The 25976-nt window shown below is 33.7% G+C and overlaps 1 protein-coding gene across 5 annotated transcripts; it reads left to right on the forward strand.

Moving 5' to 3' along the window:
• Window positions 1-11980: 11980 nt before the first annotated feature.
• LOC145558186 (lysine-specific demethylase JMJ26-like) lies at window positions 11981-25210 on the forward strand. Of its 5 annotated transcripts, none has more exons than XM_081619337.1 (12): window positions 11983-12929; window positions 13020-13135; window positions 14362-14461; window positions 14553-14694; window positions 16359-16422; window positions 16507-17338; window positions 18405-18734; window positions 19953-20156; window positions 22721-22793; window positions 22910-22995; window positions 24552-24671; window positions 24788-25210. In XM_081619337.1, the coding sequence occupies exons 1-12, from the start codon at window positions 12234-12236 to the stop codon at window positions 24845-24847; spliced, it is 2823 nt and encodes a 940-aa protein (XP_081475463.1). In that variant the 5' UTR covers window positions 11983-12233; the 3' UTR covers window positions 24848-25210. The 5 variants fall into 5 exon arrangements, 2 of the variants coding, with proteins under 2 accessions (XP_081475463.1, XP_081475464.1); XM_081619338.1 differs by having other exon boundaries at window positions 14559-14694; XR_014092391.1 differs by lacking the exon at window positions 24788-25210 and having other exon boundaries at window positions 11982-12929; window positions 22716-22793; window positions 24552-24602.
• The last annotated feature ends 766 nt before the right edge of the window (window positions 25211-25976 follow it).

Here is a 25976-nt window from a genome sequence, read left to right on the forward strand (position 1 = left end):
TTTTAGAGCGCCATGCAAGATTAATATTTTCAAAACGCTACAATCGGATTATGCCACGTAAAATTAGTTTTTTTAAAGCTCTACGTAGGATTATAATAAAAAAAAATAAACGCCACGTAGGATTAATATTTTTAAAACGCTACAATAGGATTATGCCACGTAAGATTAGTTTTTTTTAAAGCACCACGTAGGAATATAATAATAATAAAAATTTATCAGAGCGTCACATAGGAAAATGTTATATTTTAGCCTATGAAAAAAGAATTGCAATTTATTTTAGATCTAAAATTTTATATTAATTATAAAAATAAAATCAACGCGTTTACTATGTGGCTGGCCATATCGTGTGGCGGCTGAGACACATCAAAACACTGACCGAATAGCCTTGATCGTGCGAAAAACCCCTGATCGATTAAGTAACCCTTGACCAACCGAGTAACCCTGACCAAATAATCCCGGCCACACGCTGTGACCAGTCATATATGAAACTTTGTGAAATAAAATATTATATTTTTATATTAGGAATTTTTATCTAAATATGAAAAACAAAATTAATAATTCATTTTATAGTAAAAAATTCAAGTAGTAAACAAGTGAATATCACAAAGTTTATAGATAAATATATATTTAGTAAAATATTTTGTTTGAAAAAATACAAACAAACCGTGCATCGCACGGGTTTCATCTAGTTTTACAGAAAATGGATTATAACACCACAAAATCTTAAACTTTTATTATAACACCACACAAAAAATCATAAAAATTTATTTCACCACCATCTAACAGATTCTTGGATGGAATCCGTTAGTGGGGCTCACTGTGGACGTGTGTCAGCCAGCTATTTGTTCTAAAAAAAGATAAATAATAAAAAATTAAAAAAAAAAAAAAAACTCTAAATCCTAACCCAACCTAGCCCCACGACCATAACCACCTACCAAAGCTAACCGACAGCCCAAAGCCAAACGCTGGAAACTCCTGTCGGAACCCCCTAACCTCCCGTCGGAAAATGCCGGAACCCCCTGACCTCCCGCTGGAACCCCTTGACCCCACCAAAACCGCCGACTCCACCTAATCCCCCTTTCCTCCTCCCGAAAAACCACCCCAGCCACCGCAACCGTCTCACGCAATGCCCAGAACTCCGCCTGCCCGACTCTAGCACCCAGACGTTTTCGCCGTTTCAAGGGTGGAGGATAGGAGGGGTGGTTTTGCGCGGTGGTCGGAAAACGCTGGCTGGTTTTTCGTGAGGGGGAAATGGGGAAGGCGCTAAGTTGCTGGTTATAGGGGTGGTGGTTGGGCTGGTTTCGACGGTGAAGGTGGGGCAGGGAGTGCCGACGGCTGGGGTTGGTCTGCCGACAGTGGCAGTGGTGGTGGTGGGGCTGGGTTAGGGTTTAGGTTTTTTTTAATTTTTGTTTTTATTTATTTTTTTAAAAAAACAAATAGCTGAGTGACACGTGTCCAAGGTGAGCCCCACTAACGGATTCCATCCAAGAATCCGTTAGATGGTGATGAAGTCCAAGTTTTGGATTTTTTTTGTGGTGTTATAATAAAAGTTTGAGAATTTGTGGTGTTATAATCCATTTTTTGCAAAATTTGTGGTATTATTTTCTAATTTTTGGATTCCTTACCGAGGCGCGATGGGCCGCTACCAGGTATGATCCATACCAAGAGACGAAAATAGTATAAAAATCAATAATAACATTATAATAAAAAAATACGCTCTTTCCTATTTCCCTCTTTTTTTATCAAAAATCTCGCTGGAATAATAACAATATAGAATAAAAAATAACAGTATAAAATCAACAATAACAATATATTTATCAATAATAACAGTATAAACAAAAACAAAAAAAGTATTTGGTATGGACCATACCAGGTATAGGCCTATACTTACTCGATTCCTTACCCTTTTTTTATTTTTTGAAAGAACTTACCCTTTTTTTATTTTTTGAAAGAACTTACCCTTTTTTTTGTTTAACAAAATGCCTATTTACATACTATATTGATATATACCCCCATTAATAATGAATGAGTGGTATAGCTTTTAAGGTTGTTATGCCACCTAATCGTGTACTTATTACCTTATTGGGTTAAACTAGCCTTTTGGCCTGTGTAATGCACAGGTTATTCATAGAAAATTGCATTGAAAAATGAATGAGGAAATATCAGTAAGTCATTATGGTTATAATGTGTAATAAAAAACATGATTAAAGAAATTAAATTTTTTGAAACTTTAATTGAAAATGAGGATTAAATAAAGAAGGTGGAGGGACTAAAATTAAAGAGTAAAAAGGAAAAGGTTGAATTAAAGAGGGGAGATGAAGATGAAGTGTGTATGGAAGATGAAGTATAAGTTTAATGAAAGAATTAAAGAAAAATAGTGTAATAAAAAAATTAATTATGTAAGTGGACATGTGGCACTTGGGTTAGAGAGGAAGATACAGAAGTGTAATATGACGTAGACTTGTGTCTTTCTTGGTAAGAGTTTTTAAATACTAAGTATAGATATAGATAACAACCTTAGAAATAGTGTTGTGCCAACTACGCCATACTTGAGCATGGGTTGCAACCATTACTCATTAGTGTGCTTATTGCCGTATTGGCTTAAAAAGAGAGTAGCCATTAATTTGGATTATAATTGAACTAGGTTTGTGCCCGAACAATGTCCGGATTATTTATTAAATTTTAAGATAAAACTTTGTTTCAAGTACCAACTCTAACATGTAATATTGAAAATCTTAATCTAAAAGCGATATAATCCATTTTGATTTAGGATACTTTGATGTAGGATATTATTAATTTATGTAAGGCTAAGAACAATAAATATTATAAAAATATACTCTATGTGTGAAAACAACCACTTCCACTTAAATATCGATGAATTTGGATATGTACGATTTTGTGCCCGGGCGGTGCCCAAATTGTTGATAAAATTTTAGGATGATTTTTTTTTTTTTTTTGTTTGAATTAAAATTTAGGATAAATTTTTTGGCTTGTTAATTTCGGTCCTATAATCCCTTTTGATAATGCAGGTTATTTAAACATATGATATCATATCATCATTGATATAATAGTGCACTTTTTGTAGTTTTGTTTGTAAATAAATATCTATGTTATTATTGACTTGAAATTATTTTTACTGAACTTAAATTATTTATACTGATTAAAACTTATTTTTACGTACTAATTCTCTATTATTTTTTAAATAAATTAAGTATATTATAAATGGATCTTATTTTAAAGAACTTTTTAAAAAGAATTTTATGATGAAAATAAAAAGAATTTTATGATAAAAATAAAATCGAATTATAAGATATTTATTAAAAGTTATGATTAATTATGTATATAAAAAATATTAGAAGTACTAGTTTGGTGCCTCGTGCGATGCCCGGGTTGTTTAATGAATTTATAAGATGATTTTTTTTTTTATCTATATACCAAGTTTTAAAATATATCATTGATACAAAATTAGTTAGGAATTGATGTGATTTTGTGACGATTTATATTATGCAATAAGGATATAATGACTAATAATAATATTGGTGAAAATGCTTAATTTAAAAAATTATATAAAAAAAAATAGCAAAGTACTTTTAAAATATTAGAAATTTCTAAAAATTAGCCAAAAATAAAGCAAATTAAAAAATTGTTCTAAGCCCGTTGAGTTGACCTGAACTTGAAACTTTGGGCTAGTGTGAACATTTTTTGACCTGTGACCTGAAGTGACTCGACCCGTGACCCGACCCGATTAATAGTTCTACATAAAGTAATAAAATCATATTAGATTGTGAAGTATTTTATTTAAATCGATTAGCATATATTATAAATGAATGTTGTATTTTTTGAACTACTTCCTTTGCTCCCAAAAAAATTATGATATAAATATAGTTATATATGATAATTATTAAATTGTTGTCTACATGACGCGATATTTGGTGAAAATTTGAAATGTCAAGTGTTGTCTTGTGATCTGGCTAAACTTATAATTTATTTTATACATGTGAAATAGAGGTATTTTATCGGAAATAAAACTCTAAATCAACAATTTTATCCTATAAATCAATCCAAATTTTATTGAAAATAAAACTCTAAACTAACTTTTATTTTTTATACTACAAAATCTATCCTAGTTTTTTATCCTATTAAAAAAAACAACTTTTTTATTCATAAAATATATATCTAAATAAATCCTATGTGTCATATTAATATTTAATTGTTGTCTACGTGGCTCGACACTTGGCGAAAAACTGAAATGCCAAGTGTCGCTGTCTCGTGGCCTGGCTAAAAATTTAGCTTTATATATTAGTTACTAGTTTTGTTCCCAGGCGATGCCCAGATGTTTGATAAAATTTTAAGATAACATTTTATCTTGAATGTTAAATACGGTCAAATCATTCGTTTTGATAATGTATGATATTTAGACATACGATATCATATGGAGTGTACATTTTGTAGTTTTGCTTGTAAATAGATATCTATGTTATTATTGACTTGAAATTATTTTTATTGAACTTAAATTATTTTCACTGAACTGAAAGTATTTTTACCAAACTAAAATTATTTTTACTAATTAAAACTTATTTTTATTGTTTCTCTAATATTATTTTAAATAAATTAAATAACAATGCATTTTGTATGCGGCTAGCCACACCATCTGGCCGAACAAAGTAACCCCTATAAAACTGACCGAGTAACCCATGTGATACTAACTGAGCAACCTCTAACACTGACTAAGTAACCCACCCCTATATATTTATAACACTGATTGAGTAACCACGCACTATGACAGATGAAGATTAAAGAGTAAAAAGGAAAAGGTTGAATTAAAGAGGGGAGATGAAGATGAAGTGTGCATGGAAGATGAAGTATAAGTTTAATGAAAGAATTAAAGAAAAACAGTGTACTAAAAAATTAATTATGTAAGAAGACATGTGGCACTTGGGTTAGAGAGCAAGATAGAGAAGTGTAATAAGATGGAGACATGTGTCTTTCTTGGTAAGAGTTTTTAAATACTAAGTATAGATAGATATAAATATGATATGATTAATTATGTTTTGGATTTATTTATTTTATAAATAATGATTTGAATTCATGTACGTAGTTCTTTGAAATTATGAAATTAATAGCATGGTCTTGATTTTATTGAGTATCAATTTATATTTCATAATTTATATCTTTTATTTTAGGAGTTTCACAATTACACACACGTGTAAGTTACTTATGTTACTTACGGGTAATATATTAGCCGTAGACTAGTGGATAACAATATCTCAGTGTCTTCACTCCATAATATACATATGTGAAAGGTTAAATTGTGATAATGATCTTATCTTAAGGAATTTTCAAGAGTGTTTAACAAAATTTTAGGAATATATATAGCAACACCCAACTCATTCCATGTAATAATATAGCTTATGAGTGTTTTCCTGTGTGCCTCAGTGGCCCTTAAATATATGACCTAAGTCAAGTTAGTCAACTTGCTGGTTTCTATGAGATGCAAATCATGCAATATGTTACACAATTGACAACCTGCTGCTACTCTTCATTTGTTTATTGTTATTGTTGTTCCAATGACTTTTTTCCCTCCTATTTTTATACTTTTAATGAACTACATAAGCTCACTTTTTCAGAGCATATTGGGATTTAGTGGCTTCATGTTATTTCTTTTAAAGTATGTTAAAGGTTCAATCAGAATGATTTTAAGGTGTTTTATGGTTTTTTCTTAGGGCATTGATCTTGTGGGTTATGTAGGTAGAACTGCTTAGATCATTGCCAACTACTGAGTTCTTGAGTATGGATGGATCGTTCATAAGGACTTCCAATTCTGAATTGTAACACCCTAGAAATTCTTTTTTCTTAAAATACCGGTTTTCCCTTTTTTTGAAATACGAAATAGGAAAATCTAAGACATTACCGCCACCGTGAAAACGGCTAAGGCAAATATCAAAGACACACAGTGGAAGACTATTTTAAAAACATTCAAAGCAATTCAACTTTAAAAGTCAACCAAACGAAAGTAAAGTCAAACTTAAGTAAAACGAAGTCAACCTACAACTTGGAACCATCGTAGGCCCTTATTTAACCAAACCGACTTAAAAACCTTTGCGTTAGTCTCACAAGCATAATATAATAAAGTATTCAAAGCAATAAACACGTCATAAAACTTATGGAAAGCTAGCATGATTCGCTCTTCACACATGCCCATCATTAAAATGCCTCATCACCTGAAACGCTTCTCTCTACTAGTTTCCACTACTCTCCATTAAAAATGGGTCATCATAGGGCCAAAGTAAAGATAAGGCCAAACAAACATACAAACACACAATCAGCAAAGCTGAGTACATAAGCGTAACTAAACACACTAACATGCTTTCACCTATCAACACACAACTTACCTTGTTGCACCTGTTTACAAGCATACAACACACAACATGACTCTCAATTAAATAACTAATTGATTCATTTAGCATTGATTACGCATTGAACAGGTTTCCCACCTAACCTGCCCCAATAAAGGGGTACTAACATGGGAGCTAACCGTGCTAGTATAAAAGAACCACTTGTAAGTGGCGGAATTCCTGCGCATAATAATAAAAAGGAAAATACAGCGTCCTGTACTCCCAGTAGAAGTTATGGTCAAATATAAAGTCGCATAACTCCCCCCATATGTTCATACTCAAGGTATATACGTTCCAAGAGTTTTGGTGCGTAATTTCTTTCACTTTACGTTATTTACATATTTTTAAACTTGGTGATGACTCTTAAACCATAACACAATCAATCATTATAATTACTCAAATAATTAAACATACCAATTTAATTCTTGAATAATTAGTGACCACATAATATTTAATGTTGAACCCTTTTTAATCTACCTCGGTGTCAAAGACACCTTAAACGCATAATGCGCCAAAATTTCTATCCCTCGGTGTTAAGAACACCTTAAGTGCATTAAGGCACCAACATACAATTTATTCCTCGTGTACATAGACACTTAAATAGCTCTTTCCTCATGATTATAACATCAATTAAAATTATATGAACCATAATAAAATTCTTTTTCAATATTCCAAACCAAATTAAACATTTAGTTTAATTAAACATGCTCTCTATCATGCCAATAATAAAAGTGTGGTTCATATATAACATGCCACAATAATTATTTTTAATCACTAATTTATCACAAATAATCCATGCTTCACAATTCAATCACCAACATCAACCAAATAATAAATTCCAATCAAAACCTATCATGATACTATTTGGAATTAATTATTCAAACCTAGCATGTTCCTATATATATCACCAAATAAATACCAAGTATGCGAACGTACCTTGAATACGATCTTAAAATCGCCACGACTATATGAAATCACTCACTTGAAAGTCTCCTACAATCCAAAATTACAAAGAGACATTACTACCTATTCAATATAAATTTCCAGCATTATATACACTCTTTAAATCACTCATAAACCCTCTAAAATAGGCTGAAATTTAATTTAAAACTCTTACTTTTATTCCCAATTAATGGGTAATTAAAAATCCTTTCAAGAAACTTAATTATAGCTTATATACAAAAATTCCACCTTTATTAAATCACTTATAATTGCTGTAATTATGTTTAAAAACCCTCAAATCAAAGGTTTAAACCACCCTATATCATATTCCTTTAATATTCAATTATTTACAAACCTAGGGTTTCAAATTTGGGGCTTTTTAATTAAAATTAAAATCTGAAAATTTATTTACACCATACTTAAAATCAAACATCACAACATCATCACAAAACCCATAATTAATAATTAGATTTAGGATTTAAAACAAAAGAATAAAAAAAACTTCGTTAAAAATAAAAAACTGCCCGAAAATCATATTTAGAGGCTGAATTTGGCCACGAAAGGGTTGTTCTCTCTACCAAAGGTAATGAGCCTTTCTTAACACATTGTTTCCACATGGAAAACACTACTTTTTTTTTATCAAAATCGGATGAGTTCAGAACTTGATCGGGATTAAAACGGGATTTTTTTTTTTTTGTGTGTGTCGCCGGACAGCAGATAGCACCACAGCCGGCTGCTGCCGTGCTGCTGGTGGCGCGGTGGCCCACCGGTGGTGCGGTGGTGGCCGGTGGTGGCTCGAAAAAAAAGAGAGGGGAAGGGGAAAACAAAGGAAAAGAAAAGAAAAATAAAGGAGAAGGGAGAGAAAATTACCTTGGGTATTCTCCACTCTGGGCAAAGTTTATTTTGCCCATTTGTTGAATATTTATACCCCTTTTCTCTAGAATCCCTCCTACCCTTGAATTCCTTTTCTATCCTTACTAATCCCTTTCCTAATAAAACTTGACTTTTTTTTATAAAATCTTCCTTTTATAAAACTTTCCTAAAATAATCCCATCTTATTAAAATAATTAATTAAATAAAACTTTCCTTTTATAAAATATTTCAAATTTATTAAAATAAATAATTAAAATGCCATGATAATTCATTTCGAGTTATTTAAATACTTTACAAAAATACTTATTTAAATTAAAATACGTATAAAAATACGGGGTATTACATGAATACCCTAGATAATGGAGGGATGTTGAACTGATGGTTTATGGAGTCGAATAGCACAATTTGGTTCTTTCAAAATTTGGTGACATTCTTAGGTAGACAGTTATTGCTTACTATTATTAGCTAAATGTTGATGCTTTTGTAGTTAGATGTGTAGATTTCGTGTTTCGCTAGGATGTGTAGTGCTTGCAACCAAGGTATGGAATCAGTTATATCTACATAATATTGCTAAAATGCAAATTAATTCCGTATATAAGTCGGTTTAAAAACTATTTTCCACAATATCATACATATAGGATTAGTTCTAAAGCTTGGAATTTGCCAGTATAAAATTGCTAACAATGTATATAGAACCACTAATACCATTAGAGGTTCTATGCATATAACCTATAATGTCATTAGCGGTTCTTATTTGAAGCTACCTCATTTACTTAAGCTTTCAATTATGCCAAATTACATACATAGTACCACTAATGATAAAACCAAATTATTTAGAATCACTAATGGTATTAGCGATTATATATATAGAACCGCTAATACCATTACCTCTAATACCATCAAAGGTTTTATAGTTAGAACCGCCAACAATGTTAGCGGTTTTATGTTTGCAAGTAACGAATCTTGAAACCGAGCCTACATCAAGAGCCTACGTGGATGTTATTGTGAGAAATACTCCATATGTTTCATAATAATCGCAACACTTTCTTTTTTACATCCGTTTCATAATAATTGCAACATTTTTTTTATTTGGGTAAAGATCCATTATTATCTTATTACTTTTCTCTCCTACTAACCCCTCACTTACACTACTTTTTTTTTTTTATTATTATTTTTCTTTCCTAATATAAGTAGCAATTTAAATATCTCACTAATATGCTTTATACCAAGTATTATAAAATTCATCTTTTGATCTTACTTTTTAATTCTCCTAAAAACCAATGTATTATGTATATAATTTCTTAAAAAAAAAATGTTAGTCCCATATGGAATCAATCACATAAAATAAGAAAAGAAGAATATTTGGAATATAACATTAAAGTACAAATAATTCATAATTAGTTTACCTTATTTAAGTTTTTTTATTCTTTTTTTTTTTTTTTTTTTTTTTTTTTTTTTTTTTTTTTTTGGAAAAACATAAGTCATAATGCATAATTTAAGGTAGAGATTTCCTTACTTAGAGCCATGTCATCAATCCACAATCAATTAATTCCAAAAAAATTAAGTTAAAATTGGAGCATATTCTATATGGGTAGATCTTTTTAAAACGCCCAAAATAGTATATGAGACTAACATTATGAAACGGAGGGAGTATTGTATAAGGAATTTATTTATGTTATTACGTTATGTTGTTCTTATCTATTTGGAAAATTGGATAATTACCACCACCTATTATAGTTCACGTTTTAGTAATTACCACCTATAATTATTTTTATTTTATTTTACCACCAACATTTTTCTAAAACATCAAAAATTACCACCTCTTTGCTCAAAGCCTCATGTATGACGTCACTTGGGCCCCACTCCTTACTTTTCCCTCTTCTTTTTCCTTCTTCTTACGATTTTCCCTTTTTTATTCATCAAATTTGGGCAAAAATCTAAAATTGAAATATGAAACATAAAATTAGGGTTTCAAAAATCATTCTTCTTGCTTCAATACTCAAAATGCAATCAAGGAAAAAAAGTATGTTTTGTTGTTTTATGCTTTGGAAAACTTAAATTAGGGGTTTTGAAATGAAATTAGGGTTTTGAAATCAAATTGGGGATTTGATTTGAGTGAGGCATTTGGAGAATTTAACTCAAATTTCTTGAATTTGACGTTATGATTAACAAAATTATGTTTGTCATTTATGTTAAATTTACCAAAAGCAATAAAAAAAAACCCAATTTACCTAGCTTTTTGCCCAATATGCATGAGTTTGAAAGCAATAGATTTCCTAAGCTTGGTACCCCTCCATTGTTGTCTTTGTTGTTCATTTTTGGTCCCTTTGTGTTCTTTTACGGTGAAATTACTAATTGAATGATAATTTTTGAAAAAAAATTACCCAAAAAAATTGAAAAGGAAAGAGGAGAGAGAGAGGGCAGTTTGAATCTAACTTGTGAGGAAAAAATGATGGATTAGCATCACCAAAGGGAATTAAAGAAGAAAGAAAATGGAATTGAAAGAATAGAGAAGGGGAAATTGAGAGGAAAAGGGAAAAAGGAGGGAAATTGTAGGGTATGACGTCATGCATAAACGTTTGGGAAAAGTGGTGGTAAAATTTAAGGTTTTGAATAATTGTTGGTGGTAAAATAAAATAAAAATAATTGTAGGTGGTAATTACTAAAACATGAACTATAGTAGGTGGTAATTATCAAATTTTCCTATTTATTTTTATAAAACTTACTTAAAACCTTTTTTTATTTTTTAGGAAAAATTGCCCGGAATAATCCCACCTTTGGGCCGTTCGCTAAAAATAATCCCACCTTTGCTTTATTTTAAAATAATCCCACCTTTACCCCCCGATCTTTTTTAATGGTCCTATTTTACCTGGAACCGGTTGAGTAGGTAAATTTTTTTTTCAAAAGTTTAATTTACACGTGTCGTTACTTAATTGGTAAAAAAAAAAAACAAAAAAAAAGTAAAAATTAAAAAACCACCATCGCCACACCAATTCAGCCACCACCATCCCCACCACCACCCAAACCTAAACCCTAGAAGCACCATCCCACCAGACCCGAAACCACCGCCACCTAGAAGCTGACCGCGCTGACGACCGGAATCCCACCCAGCCAACCCAACCCCAAAACCCCATTAAACCAAACCCAGCCAACCTCAAAACCATTCGAAAACCAACCAAACCAAACTCGACATTGGGTTCGACGCAAATTTGGGGCAGGGAGTTCGATGCGGCTTGAATCGGGGGATGGGGGAGGTCAGCGACGTCGGAATCGGGGGATGGGGTTGGTTAGCAAGGTCGAAATTTGGGGGGGGGGGTGGTTGGATTCTTGGGACAAGCTAAGGGAGTTTAACGGCCGGATTCCTGGGACAAGGGAGTTCGCGCGTGGCCGGATTCCTGGGACAAGGGAGTTCGGCGACCGGATTCCTGGGACAATGGAGTTTGGCGGCCGGATTCTGGGAGGTCGGCAGCTGGGAGTGCGGCAAGGTTGGTGGTTTGGCTGGTGGGTGTTTTTAAAATTAATTAATTAATTTTTTTAACTTTTTTTTTAATTTTATTATTTGGACCAATCAGGTGCCAACACGTGTCAAACAACTTGCTATAACAAGTTAAGTGACTGGTTGGGACCATTTGAATAAAATTGGCATGAAAGGTGAGATTATTTAAAAATAACTCAAAGATGAGATTATTTTTCGCGGACGGCCCAAAGGTCAGATTATTCCGGGCAATTTTGTCTATTTTTGTAAGGAAGCTTAAACCTTTGAGGAATCTTCTCATTTGTAAAGTGTTGCAGCGTGTAATTGATGAGTTTCAGAAAAAAAAGAAAAATTGATGAGTTTAAGAAAAGTTTAGTTGCATCCCCATTCCAATTTACACAGATCCAATTTTAAACCCTAAAAAATCCACCAATTTCCCCCCTAATTTCTTCTTAACATTTTAAAATCCGAAACACAATTCAAAACGAAACGTTATCAATGGTGACAAAAAGTTGAAGAATTCAGAAGAAAGAAAGAATTCAGGCGAAATGGACGTTCGAAGGGATGAAGAACAAAGTGAGAGAATACGGAGTTGTAGCAGATGCATGGTTAAAGGTGACAAAATGTGTTACCAACATATTGTTTCATATTTATTTCCAGTAATTAAGAAGCATAATTCTCCTGAATCTGGAAAAATCGAAGAAAAAAGTTCCCTGAAATTAACCCCAGTTCAATTTAATGGGGATTTTGTTGAGAATAAGAAAAATGAAGAAGAAGAGAAAGAGGGGAATCATGGTGATGTAAAAGAGGTTGAGGAAAATGAGTGCACACCAAGTGTTTGTGAAAATGGCTCTGAGAGAGAAGAGAAAAGTCCGCTGGAGATAACACTTACGAAACTTAAGGAGAAGCTTGTTAGAAGTAAGAAAAAGGAAGAGGAAGAAAGTGCGCGGAAAATTTCAGTAAGAGGGAAGAAAGGGAGAGGTGAGGAGAGAGAAATTGGGATTTCCCGGGTTAAGTTTCGAAAGATTGAGGAGAAAGTTGATGACTTTGCTCATAGTAATGAAGGGCTTGGTAGTGTGGTTGAGGGGAAACTGCGGAATGAGGACGACGAAGACGATGGTGATGCATTGTTTGAAGATGATTCTCAACAAGAGGAAGAAAAACAGGAAGATGAAGAAATAAAGAAGGGCACACCAGGTGTTTGTGAAAATGGCACTGAGGAGAGTAAACACAAGATTGATAAAGTAATTGGAATGACTGGGTTTCAGTTTCCTTGTTTTGAATTTTCTTTGCTGTACTGTTTTCTGACCATTTTTTTTCCTTCTCTTGGCCAGAGGATTAAGATTGACTCGAGCGTGTGTCATCAGTGCCACAGGGGTGACAAAGGAAGAGTTATTAGGTGCTCCAAATGCAAGACCAAACGGTTTTGCATTCCTTGCATCACAACCTGGTCTGTCTTTCTGTTTTTGATGTTCATTGTGCTTGTTCAATAACATGTTTGGACTTATTATAAAATAACAAGTGTACTTGAAAATTAACTTTATATCATTGTGCTGATAAATACCAAACTTTCACTTGTTCTGTTGTATGTTGAGGACATTGTCATGTACTTGAGTGTGATGCGGTATAAATTTTAATCATATTTACCCCTTCTGAATTTGTTGTATAACTTCCTACTTGCTGCGATATTCTTAGCTACTACCTCTGCCTCTTATTATGTTCAACAAAGCTCTAGACATGGACTTCTAGGCAAAATTTGTTTGTGAGTGATAACTGGAGATAGAAAGCTAGACATGCATGTGATAAGGAGTGAGATAGAGAAATGACAACTTAAAATGGAAAGAAAACATTTGTTGCACATAGTGGGTAACATACGTTTTTAGTATATGTTAGATATAATATGAAACGGAGGTAGTATTTACTTTGCATAACTAGTGATTGTTCCGGATTGTTACAAATAGTAAAATTTTGTCTATTGAGGAAAATAAATTAAATAAATATAACTCCACAAAGTGTTGGAGTTAAAAAAAATGTTAACTGCTTGTGTAAACTTTTTAAAGAGATATGCTTATAAGACATTTTTATATCTTATTTTGAAATATTTAAAAAAATGTTATATTAGATTGGTGTTTTGGACTTCAAAAAAAACATGGTTAAGTTTTCACTTTTCATTTCAAAAGGTCATGTGTTCGAGTTTTTTCTAATTGAGGGGTCATGTGGAAATTTGACGCTTTTCAATACAATACGAAGTAGCATAGGTATAGATTGTTTGCTTTGCTCAGCTAGGTTCTTTGTATTGTCTATTCTATTGGTTAAAATTGTTCATTACTAATAGCTGTTTCTGCTTTATGCAATTGCTCTTTATTCTCTATCGACAAGATAATGTAGCATATGTTGTCAAGTTATAACCTGACTCTTTTAAGATGAGCGCCATAAATGCCTACCATACATTAACTGTAGAGCAACTCCTATTTGTGCTACCGTGCACTGTACTCCCCCCCCCCCCTCCCCTCTTCCGTTACATTTTATTAAATCATCTCATTTAACGGCGTTGGTGTCTTTTTCCAGTATTACTGTTTTCGAAATATAATAATAATAAAAAAAGAATTCCAGTAGTATTATGGCTTTTGATGGAAAAAAGGATGTTAAAATCCTCTTGATGATTTTGTGGACCAGGTATCCACAGATGACCGAAGAGCAGATTGCGCTGGCTTGTCCAATTTGCCGTGGGAACTGCAACTGCAAGGCATGTCTGCGCATGGAGGGACCTTTCAAAGTGTGATTTTCCTCTCTTTATCTCAGTGAGATGTTTCTTTTTGCTGTATTATTTTACTTACAGAATTCATGGGTTGACATTTTTTTTATAGAATCAGGTGAAGGATGGATATAATATTAGCCTAGAAGTAAAGATTGACCACACCAAAAATCTGTTGAGGACTATTCTGCCATTTCTAAAGCAATTTAATCAGGAACAGATGACAGAAAAGGAAATAGAAGCCATAATTCAGGGTATTGTTTCATGTTCTCTTGTACGATGGCATCATATCTTTTCTAATTCACAGTTGCCTTTATGTGCATGTTGATCACTTTTGTTGATTTCTTGCAATTTGATTTAGATGCACATTTTAAAATGACTTGATGTGAGAACCATTTCCTTGTGTACCAGCAGATGAACGATGCATAATAGCATAGTATTTTGTCACTGAAATCTGATTTTGCTATTAATTATTTTTGGGAAGTTGACTCCAATATCTTGCGCAGAAGTACTGGGTTTATCTTCTGTTTTGTCAATGTATCTACCCATGTGTAATATAACTACAAAATCTGAAAACTCTGACATCTCATATTCTGGGTATGATCTGTTTCCAGCATGTCGCTGTGATGACTAAATAATTGATTATTATTCCTCATAGTATTTTAATTGATTAAGTCAGGGTGGCTTAAATGGAGAGCGGCCACAGGATTAAGTCAGGGTGGCTTAAATGGAGAGCGGCCACGGGAGTGTTATGCGACCGCAGCATTCCCTTAAAGTTGAAGGGAAAATTCTACAGGACTGCCATAAGACCAGTGTTGCTCTATGGTACAGAATGTTGGGCTTCTAAGAAAGAGCATATTAAAAAGATGGAGGTTACGGAAATGCGCATGTTAAGGTGGATGTGTGGAAACACTTTAAGAGATAGAATCAGAAATGAGGTTATTCGCAAGAAAGTAGGTGTGGCGGGCATTGTAGATAAATTAAGGGAAAATCGTCTGCGTTGGTTTGGACATGTAAGACGGAGACCCGAGGGTGCACCGGTGCGAAGAGTGGAAGAGTGGGACCATGGAGGGATTAAACGAGGAAGAGGGAGACCAAAGATGACTTGGTTGGAAGGAGTGAGGAAGGATATGAAGTGCATGGATTTACGTGAGGATGAAGTTTTGGATCGTAAGGGATGGAGGAGAAAGATTTATGTTGATGACTACACGGAATAATCAAATTTGGTTCATGTTAGCCGACCCCACTTTTGGGATTAAGGCTTTGATTGATTGATTGATTGATTGATTGATTGATAGTATTTTAATTGATAATGTTTTTTTTTTTGGTGTTTCGACTTTTGCAACTCTTTGAAGAAGATAAACATTGTTGAACGAGATTTTTTGTGGATAATTGCAGCCTAAATTTTCATGTGGATAATAATGTTTGGAACTAGGTGGACGTGTAGTGAAATATTGCTAGGGGGATCATAGAGTTTTTTCTGTGCACTCTAAATATTGACCCGTGCATTTATTATGATTTTTATCTACTTGCTATTGTCTGTTCCCAGTTGCTTATTCATACAATCATACTTGTATTGTGTGTGTGTGTGTGTGTGCGCGCGCGCGTGTGCGGGCGCGTGCGTGCGGTGCATGTGCGTGTATGTGTAAAACTTTGGACATTAAAATTTGATATTTGAAAAGCATAAATCAAAACGAGTATTTTTTTCTTACATATAAAACACAAAAGATGGTCAAAGAGGGATACGTGAATAGCGAATAAATCCAAATGGAGCTATTAAAAAAAAACAGATGAAGTTTTTTTTAATGAATTCTAGGTAATCATCTTGTGGTTTCAAATTCCCCATGTATACCCCAAAAATTGGCTCGACAAAGATACCTTTGTGACAGTTGTTATAAATTGGTGGTTGTTCTTGTAGGTGTACTAGTATCTGAAGTAGAAATTCAAAATGCAATTGGGCGAGAAAATGAGCGTGTATTCTGGTAAAGGGGTATACTTTAGTGCTTTGCTGTTCCTGATGAGTTGCTATTAGTCTTCAGGCCATGATTCGGTCATATTTGGTGCAGCAACAACTGCAGAAACTCCATTGTCGATCTTCACAGAAGTTGTCCAGAATGTATGTATGATTTGTGTCTCACTTGCTGCCGGGAAGTTCGTGCTGGACAGCTGCAGGTTTGTGAAGAAGCTGTAACGGAATATGTTAACAGGGATGTACAATCTATGCATGCTAAAAGCTCTCGTGGTCGGTCAAAAAAATCTACTAGAGGCTACAACACTCTTTCCAATTTGGAGGATTCAGCTAGAAAGAGAGCGCATGCCCAATCAGAGAGAATTGCTGGAGGCAAAGATGCTCCTGCTCAAGTAAAGAGAATAGCTGGCGGCCTTTCTCCTGAGTTACCCCTTGATCAAAACAAGGCTACATCTGAATGGAAAGCAGAGAACAATGGTGCCATTACTTGCCCTCCACCAATATATGAGGGTTGTGGTGGTGCAATTCTTGAATTAAAATGTATCTTATCAGATGGTTGGGTCTCAGAATTGTTGAAGAAAGCGGAGCAGACTGTGTCCCAATGGGAACAAGATAATTCTTCCCATGCTCCTGAGGAATGTTCATGCTCTGCTTCAGATGTTGACTGTGGAGGCATCGTGCGGAAATGTGCTTTCAGAGAAGGTTCTAATGACAATTATTTATATTGCCCAGATGCTGGGGACATTCAAAATGGAGATCTCAAACACTTCCAGTGGCATTGGACCCTAGGAGAACCAATCATTGTCAGGAATGCTCTTGAGACTAATCCTGGTTTAAGTTGGGAACCAATGGTCATGTGGCGTGCTTTTCGTGAAGTTGGAAATAGGGTATTGAAGGTGAAAGCTGTTAATTGCTCAGATTGGTCTGAGGTAACTGCTATGCTACTTGCATCTCAGGACAAACTAATTTACCTGCTTAAATTGATGACCTACATTGCCATTTTATGTTTTCTGTTGCTTTGAGTGTTTCTAAGCTTGGTGTTTTTTTTTTTAAACCTTATCAAAATCCTATACTATTTGATGTATGGGGCATTTTTTGCTTCTAATCTATATGCAGTTAAAATCTGTGATCTTCCCATTGATATGGAGCCACAATTTGTCTTGATATGCTTGGACTGAAATGAACTCGCTTATGTGTCCCTGTTGTCTCTCTTCAGCTTTTCATATCTCCATTCACCCTATAAATGATATATTTCATCTGGTTCAGGATTTTGATAGGTAGTTTCAGACAATTACTAAGTATAGTAATGATAGTCATGGATATAGTACGAACTACAAAGTAATTGTAGCAGTCTTCATCTAATAATAAATATTAAATTATAATCATCATACATAAATAAACATTGAAATTTTTTTCTTGATCTATCTCTTATTTACGAGAAATTTTTTTAAGGAACACTCGTCTATAAATGAACACGGTTTATTTTCTAAATAGTAAGTACGGAATATATGAATTTGGAAACAAGCGCACTTCATTGTGGAAGACTTTCTTCCGAATCGTAGAAGAGGGATGCAATTATAAATACATTTGAATATTCTTTTCATGCTAGCTAATAAATACGTCCAACCATGAAATTTTCCAATATGATAGGACTGTAAAGAACTAATAAATGTAACTACTTCACATAAACTCTGGATTGTAACATTCATCACTCCTTGCGACCTTGCATCCCAAGTTGTCTTTTCTATTTTAGTCAATCCACCAGAAGTCAAGACTTTGGCAAGCTATTTGACCATCATTGATAACAAACGGCCACTTTTTTTTTCTAAAATTTTAACTTTTGTTTTTTTTTGTTTTTCTTTAAGGTAAGGTTTTATAGTGTGTTTTATTTTGTCCATTGTTTTTGCTTTTATCAATGCTGTGATTCTCAATTGTATAATCTTTTTGTTCTCTGTTGCTTAAATTGTGATGGATGTTGGGTGCCATTCGCTGTAGGTTGATCTCAACTCTCACCAATTTTTTAAAGATTATTCACGAGGTCGATTGGAGGGTGCTAAGTGGCCTGGCTTACTGAAGTTGAAAGACTGGCCACCTATTGGTAAATTTGAGCAGCGTTTACCACGTCATAGTGCTGAATTTATCAAAGCATTGCCATTTAAGGAGTATACACATCCCAGGAATGGAGTTTTGAACCTAGCTGCCAAGTGGCCTTTAAGAACTTTGAAGCCAGACTTGGGTCCAAAGGCCTATATTGCTTATGGATGTGCTCAAGAATTGGGTTCTGGAGACTCTGTCACCAAGCTTCACTATCACATGTCTGATGTGGTACGTATTTTTATCTGTATCTATCTATTTCTTTGCACCTTGAATGATGCATGAATGTTCCTCCATGCAATCAACATTAATACAAAATTTGAAATTGCCTATAGTGTGTACGAAAAAGTCTACTATTTCATACTCCCTCTATTTGCAAGTAGCTGTTCCACTTCCTTTTTCAAGCTCAAAGTTTGTTATTATTGACTCTGTATATTAACTAATATATATGAAAATTATTAGTGTATATACAAAAATTTCTTGTTATTTCCCTTTTTCTATATCGGGCGGCTCTTTATGACAATTCATGTTAGCTACTACCTAATCATTTTGGGACTAAGGATTTTTTGTTATTTGTTTGTTATACAAAAATTTGTATTTACCATGAATTATTTTGATTCGTATATACAAAAAGTATACTTTTTTTTTATTTTTATTTTTTAAATATGTAACTAAAATTAGTAATGGTCAAGCTAGATGATTAATTACTTACAAATGGAGGGAGCATTAGTTTTGAGCACTGCAAGGTCTGCAACATCCTCTATTGCTGTTTTGGCTGATGACTGTATGATATATTGTCATTATGTTGACTTTAATTGCAAGGACTCTTAAAGTAGAAACTTGTCTGTTTGATTTAGTGATGACAGTGCTAGAAGAGATCTGTCAGCTGTAAAGTTATTCATTACTACTATGCTGGAATTGCCATGGTTGTCCTGTTTGGAGATATTGTGTATATATTGCAAGCACAGAGAACTAAGTTATAATATTATGCTTTCCATAATAAATGTAATTATCATTTTTTGTTGTTGTTGATTGATGTATTGTTTTTTCATTGATTAATGATCAAACAGTTTAAGTTGGCAGGCTTTACGTAATAAATGCGATCATGCGAATTATGCAATAAAATTGAATAAGGCTGTGTGTGTGTGTGTGTGTGTGTGTGTGTGTGTGTGTGTGTGATTGCAACTTGATACCAATGAACTAGGCCCGTTAGAATTCAATTATAATGTCTTGGCCATTTGAGAACTTTGTATTGCTATGTGTTGAAGTTCTGCTCATTACCAAAGCAAACAATACGCTTTACAAACAAGCAATGTCTTGCATTTGACTTCGATCAGTTCTAAACTTCTAGATGATAGTTTTATTGGAAGGTTGAAGGTTTTTACTCAGTATTTTTTGTTTGAAATGTGCTGAGTCTACTTACTGCTATTTTGTTTATTGGATTTCTAGGTCAATATTTTGACACATACTACTGAAGGTACTCTGCATCTTGGTAAAGGTGCTCGTCCATCTGGGATCTTGGAAGGTTCAGAGGATAAAAGTGAAGGTGCTCTTTGGGACATCTTTCGTAGAGAAGACGTTCTTAAGCTACAGGAGTATTTGAAGGGACATTATACGGAATTTAGGCATGATCATTGCTCTCCATTGAGCCAGGTAATACTACTATTCATTCATTTAATTAAGGCATGTAAGCTACATAAGGCAAGTGATCAATTTCAGGTTGCAAGTAATATTGTTCCTGTGAGGATTAAAAAATTTCTAATATAAATAAAGATGACAAATGTGTAATATTTTACTTCTTGAGTATTTAATAATTTAATAGATTATACTAATGACTTGATACAAAGAACAAAAGCTTAGCCAATGGCAATAGATGCTAAGGCTTCTGGTTCATTATTCCAATATCTATATAGTGATTCTTGCAACTATATTGGGACCACATTTCCTTACTTATAAAGCTGTCCCACATTTCTTGCAACACTTTTATAAATGGCATATACCCACAATTTCTTTATTATTTCTCTCACTTATATTGGGACCACTTTACTTACTACTCCCTCCAATCCTTATTGTTTATTCCATTTGGAATCATGGCACTATTTATGATAGTTTCTTCTAAATTACTCTCAATATATAAAACAAAATGTAGTCATATTGGGTCTTATTTGATTCGTTTCAATTAGTAATTTATTAATATTTAATTGTTATATTGTTTTACTAATATGAAACTAAAAATATTTATGGCCAAAGTAATTTATTGCCAAGCATGCAAAGTCAAAATGGGAATAGCATTCAGGATCGGAGGGAATACTTTTTAAACAAACTTTATAAAAATAAACCCCTCACTCACATCCTTGAAAAGTAACGGCATATTTCCCACTAATTACATTGAAAAGATTACTCCACTCCCAAGTCCCAACTACCACCCATTTCTTTATAATCATCTACACAATAGTAGACTATAAAAGTGCAGCTTCCCCCTCTCTCTCCCAACAATGGTCCTTTTTCAATCTTTAGCTTTGGAATGTGGACCACGAAATGCGATGAGATTTGCAGGAGTTGGTTAAAAGTATATAAATCTATGCAATTGTACCTAAAACCGATTGGTGGACTAAAATAAAGCAAGGCATTCTACTCTTGCTAGCAGTGGAATTAGTCCTTAATAAAGATTTAAATCGCATTGGGTCTTCAAAATGATTATCACCGGCTGGCGAAATTGGTCTTTAGGTCTAGTCTCCTTTGCCAAATTTAATTTCTCAGCTTGGACTACGAAGGTATGATGTCTATTAACCAGTATGAGCTATCCCATAGCACTCTCAAATTTGTAAATTTACTATAACTTAATTTGTAGATACCCAAAAGGGAGTAACCTCCTATAATATCAATATAGGGGTGACTTGGCATCAAAAGCTTACCAAATTAATTTTTAAACACCCCCAATCTGCCACTACCCTCAAGCTGACAATTTGGAGAGTGTTTGGGGAGATGAAGGGGATGGATGTATGTGGAGACTAAGAGATGGTGGGAATGATTTCCCAGATGAAAGCTACCCATTACCTAGGGGCAAGGGAAAAAAACAGGGAGAGTTGTAAAAAGGGACATACTGCCATATTGTAGAGGATAATAAACAGAAGGGGGCAGTGTGAAAAACCTGGAAGCTACCTGAGGAAAAAAAAGGATGGAAACTGCGTTGACCATTTTAGAGAGAGAGAGAGAGAGAGAGAGAGAGAGAGAGAGAGAGAGAGAGAGAGAGAGAGAGAGAGAGAGATTTTCATTGATAGCCGCAAAATTTTCATTGATATAAGCTATTAGATCCTACCATAAAAAGTTACTTGTCAGTCATGTACTCATGGTACATGATTCACGTGAAATGAAAGCCGGTCTACCTTTTATTACCATTATTAAGAACCATAACATATACTCACATGAAACTAAAATTAACTATTGGTATTAAATTAACACAAAATGAAGTATGTGTGGCTGCACTAATACCCTACAATATAGGAGTAGTTTTATGTGTGGCTGCACTAATACTCTCCATATAATCCCACACTCCTGCTCTTCTCTCTGTTTTGTGCTCACTGACTCTGTTGTGTTAAATTTCTTCTGCTCTTAAATCCTCTCTATGAAAAAAAGAAAACTGAAGCAGCATCTTTCTTAAGAAAAATTGCACCCCTAACCTACATTGTTCTGCCTTTTCTATTCTCTGGAAAGTGGTCAACTTGTTAGCCTTACTGCATTCATTCTTGCAAAGACAATAGGGTTTTTCTTACTTTTGCCTGCACCAATGAAGTTGAGCTTCATGGGAATTATTTTTCCTTCCTGCCATTCAGGTGCTGTTGGCAATGGTTTATATGTCTATTTGTTGTTGGAAGTGTTCATGCGCTAGTAAATTATCAAGGATCACTCTCTTTCTTATTGCTTGAGATGTGAGCATTGACATGCTTTCCTTTTAAATTTTGACACCCATCCATGTAATTGGAGACCCTAATTTTTACAAAAGGTGAATTGAAATCTATTTTTAAGCTCCTTATTTGCTAGCATGCTTTCCTTTTGGTTGGTATCTGAAGATTCGCCAATGCTGTAACTATATGCGCGTTCTAAGGACTGAGCTTTCTTTATGATGACATTAGTTTTCATTTATAATGTTAGCTATTCACAAACTTATTGATATATTCTTCTTAAGTTTCATTGTTTGATTTGGTATGAAAGTGTAGGTCATTCACCCTGTTCATGACCAGACATTTTACTTGAATGAGGAGCATAAAAGGAAGCTGAAGGAAGTATATGGTAGGTTTAAGATTGTTTTCTGTAGCTCTCTCAATGGTTTTTTACTCAGCCTTTCTTAATCATTTAACTTCTCTCTATTGCTGCTTATATTGGCTTGAATTCTATGCTACTTACAGGAATTGAGCCATGGACATTTGTTCAAAAGCTTGGAGAAGCAGTCTTAATCCCTGCTGGCTGTCCTCACCAAGTTAGAAACTTGAAGGTAACCATATTGATTCCCGTGGCCTTATCTTACTTTCACTTGTGAATTTTTTTTTAAAAAAAACATTTAGGCTTTAATAATCATTATATCATCTTATTTTACAAATTTTTTTGAGTTATTGGATATTGATATATGCCTCTTAATATAAGCACTTAATACATTATGTAATTTGGTTTTATTTTAGGAATGCTTGACAAAATTACGCATTCCTAATCAAGTGGAAATATTTTTTCAAACCCTAAGGGTTGTATGCATGTATATATCATTTTCCTTTTTACTTTTATGGATCAAAGCTAGTTTCTTGGTTAATTTTGGGGATATTTGACAATTACCACCTACAATTGTTGCTATTTTAGCCATTACCACCTACAGTTTTTTTTTTTCGAATTTTACCACCTACTATTTTTTAAAACATTAAAACTTCCCACCTACTTGGCTCTCAACTCAAATGTGACGTCATGTGGGACCCACTAACTACCTTCCCACCCTTTTTCCCTCCCTTTCTTTCTTTCTCACTCGATTTCTCATCCCTTGTATTGTACTCCTCTCAAAATTGGGAAAAAACTTCAATTCGTGAAAAAATTGACATGAATATGTAATTTAATTTGAAGTTTTTCCCCAATTTTGAGAGGATTACAATATAGGGGAATGAGAAATCGAAAGAGAGAGAAAAAAGGAGGGAAATAGGGTGAAAAGGTAGTTAGTGGGCCTCACATGACATCACACTGCCGTTCGGAGCCAAGTAGGTGGGAAGTTTTGATGTTTTAAAAAATAGTAGGCGGTAAAATTAAAAAAAAAACTGTAGGTGGTAATTCCTAAAACAGCAACTATTGTAGGTGGTAAGTGTCAAAAAATCCTTAATTTTGTCTTTCTATTTATTATTCAGTAATCAGTACTCATGTTAAGAAGTTTAATAGGGGTGGGTCAAAATGTGTAAAAACTAAAAAGTGGATAATATGGGTTTATGTGATGGAGAGAAAAGGTGATAACAGAAAATGGTGGGCTTTATCCGTTATAGACAAGTGAAAGATAAATGTGGTGTTTTTTTTTTTTTTTTTTTTTTTTTCAAATACCTTTTTAAAGAGCATAGGAAATTAGGAAGTGTCATGTAAGAAAGTAAAATCCTCTCAAAAAAAAAAAAAAAAGTAAGAATGTAAATATTGTCATTAAAAAAAAAAACACACACACAATTGTGCAGCTATATATAGAGTTTAGCAAATAATTTTTTTTTTTTTTGAAAGATAGCAAATAAAATTTAAAGGAAGAATATGAATAGGAGATGTCACATAATGACATAAGTATTTTTAAGTATTTATTCTTTGAGGCTGCCCCAGTTAATCTCCGTGATAAACAAATTTCGTTTATCACGGAGTAAAACCCCTACCTCAAAAATTACACTTTTGTCCCCGTGATAAACCTCGTGCATGTATTTTCTCTTTATTCTTTAACCTCGTGCATCATGTGTATATTAAGCTAGTTGTATAATAAAAGATAATATTGCTATGGAGGGAGTATTATGCATGATTTTGATGAATTGACCTGTCTGTATGTTCCAGTCATGCATAAAGGTTGCGCTTGATTTTATCTCTCCCGAGAATGTTCATGAGTGTATCCGTCTTACTGGGGAGCTTCGTAGTCTGCCTCGAAATCACCAAGCCAAGGAGGATAAATTGGAGGTATGTCTTTTGCCGATGATTGCATATTTTCTATTGCTTCCTTAGCATTATTGACTAAAACATAGACTAGAAGAATGTGAACTTCTGGGAAAAATCTGATTATATTCTTGGTGTAGGTTTGGAAAATGATTATATATGCTGTAAAGCAGGCTTTAAACGACTTGAAGACCATATAGGAGTCAGATGAAGAATTGGTTGCCTGAACTAGACCTGAGTAATTTTTCTCGTAATTCAGGTCTGCAGTTAAGGGTGACTTGAACAGAGTTGAGGCTTCTATATTGTACAAATAATGTTAACTGAGCTGTGTTTTGGAAGTTAGTTTAATTGTTAGTATAGCTTGCACACTCACAGCAAGTCTAATTGTGAGGATGGTGACAATAGCGCGAGCCTCAAGGAATGTGGCACGTCAGTCCAAACATTTGGAACATAATATTGACCCTTCTGTTTCTAAGACACTTTTAATTGACTTTACAAGTATTTCTATCTTTCTTCAATGTACTAACGGAAAGAAAGAAAAAGATTGGATTTTTTAATTATCATTTCCTCCGTCGAATACCGCCAACCCCAATTCAAAGTATGAATCTTATAACCGCGAGAATTGATACAAACACAGGAAAACACACAAGCAGCAGTACTTGAAAGAATTAGCTCAAATGACTCAAAATGTAAAATAAAAATTAATTACATTGATTGATCAATAACAAGTCTCCAAAGAAAAAGAAACCAACATATCAGCTCTAGTTATACTCCCCAACTGGCCAACTATACAACAAAATTACCAACACTTCCTGTCTGAAACCCCTAATCCACCAACACTTCTACACTATAATTCCAATTCCAATACAATAGTAGGACTAATCTACTTTGGGCTATGATTCCAATTCCAATTCCTATGATATTGACCCCTGAATTAATTGAAACTAAATATTGTTCTTTTTAATTGTCTGAACAAGCATGTGAATTATCAAGCAATCTAATTAATATTTCAAAGGATATTTAATAAATCAAACTTATCATGCAAGATGCAACTCAACAAAAGCACACTTATTTTATACACAAGACTATGTATAACATGCAAAATTATAGTTGAAGCATTCCACATACCCATGAGAAATATGCTTAGTTAAGAATCAAATGCTGCATACCATACCAAAGAAAAAAAAAAAAAAAAAAAAAAAAGCTGAAATTTGATTAGTAAAATCTCTTAAACGAGCTGCTCCTATGTTCTGCAAAGTAAATTATAACTTGACTCTCCCCTCCATTCACTCCTTTGTTTCCGAGGATGATCGTCTTTTTCTGATTTTA

Source organism: Chenopodium album, chromosome 9, assembly GCF_948465745.1.
Source record: "Chenopodium album chromosome 9, dcCheAlbu1.1, whole genome shotgun sequence".
Classification (NCBI taxonomy): domain Eukaryota; kingdom Viridiplantae; phylum Streptophyta; class Magnoliopsida; order Caryophyllales; family Amaranthaceae; genus Chenopodium; species Chenopodium album.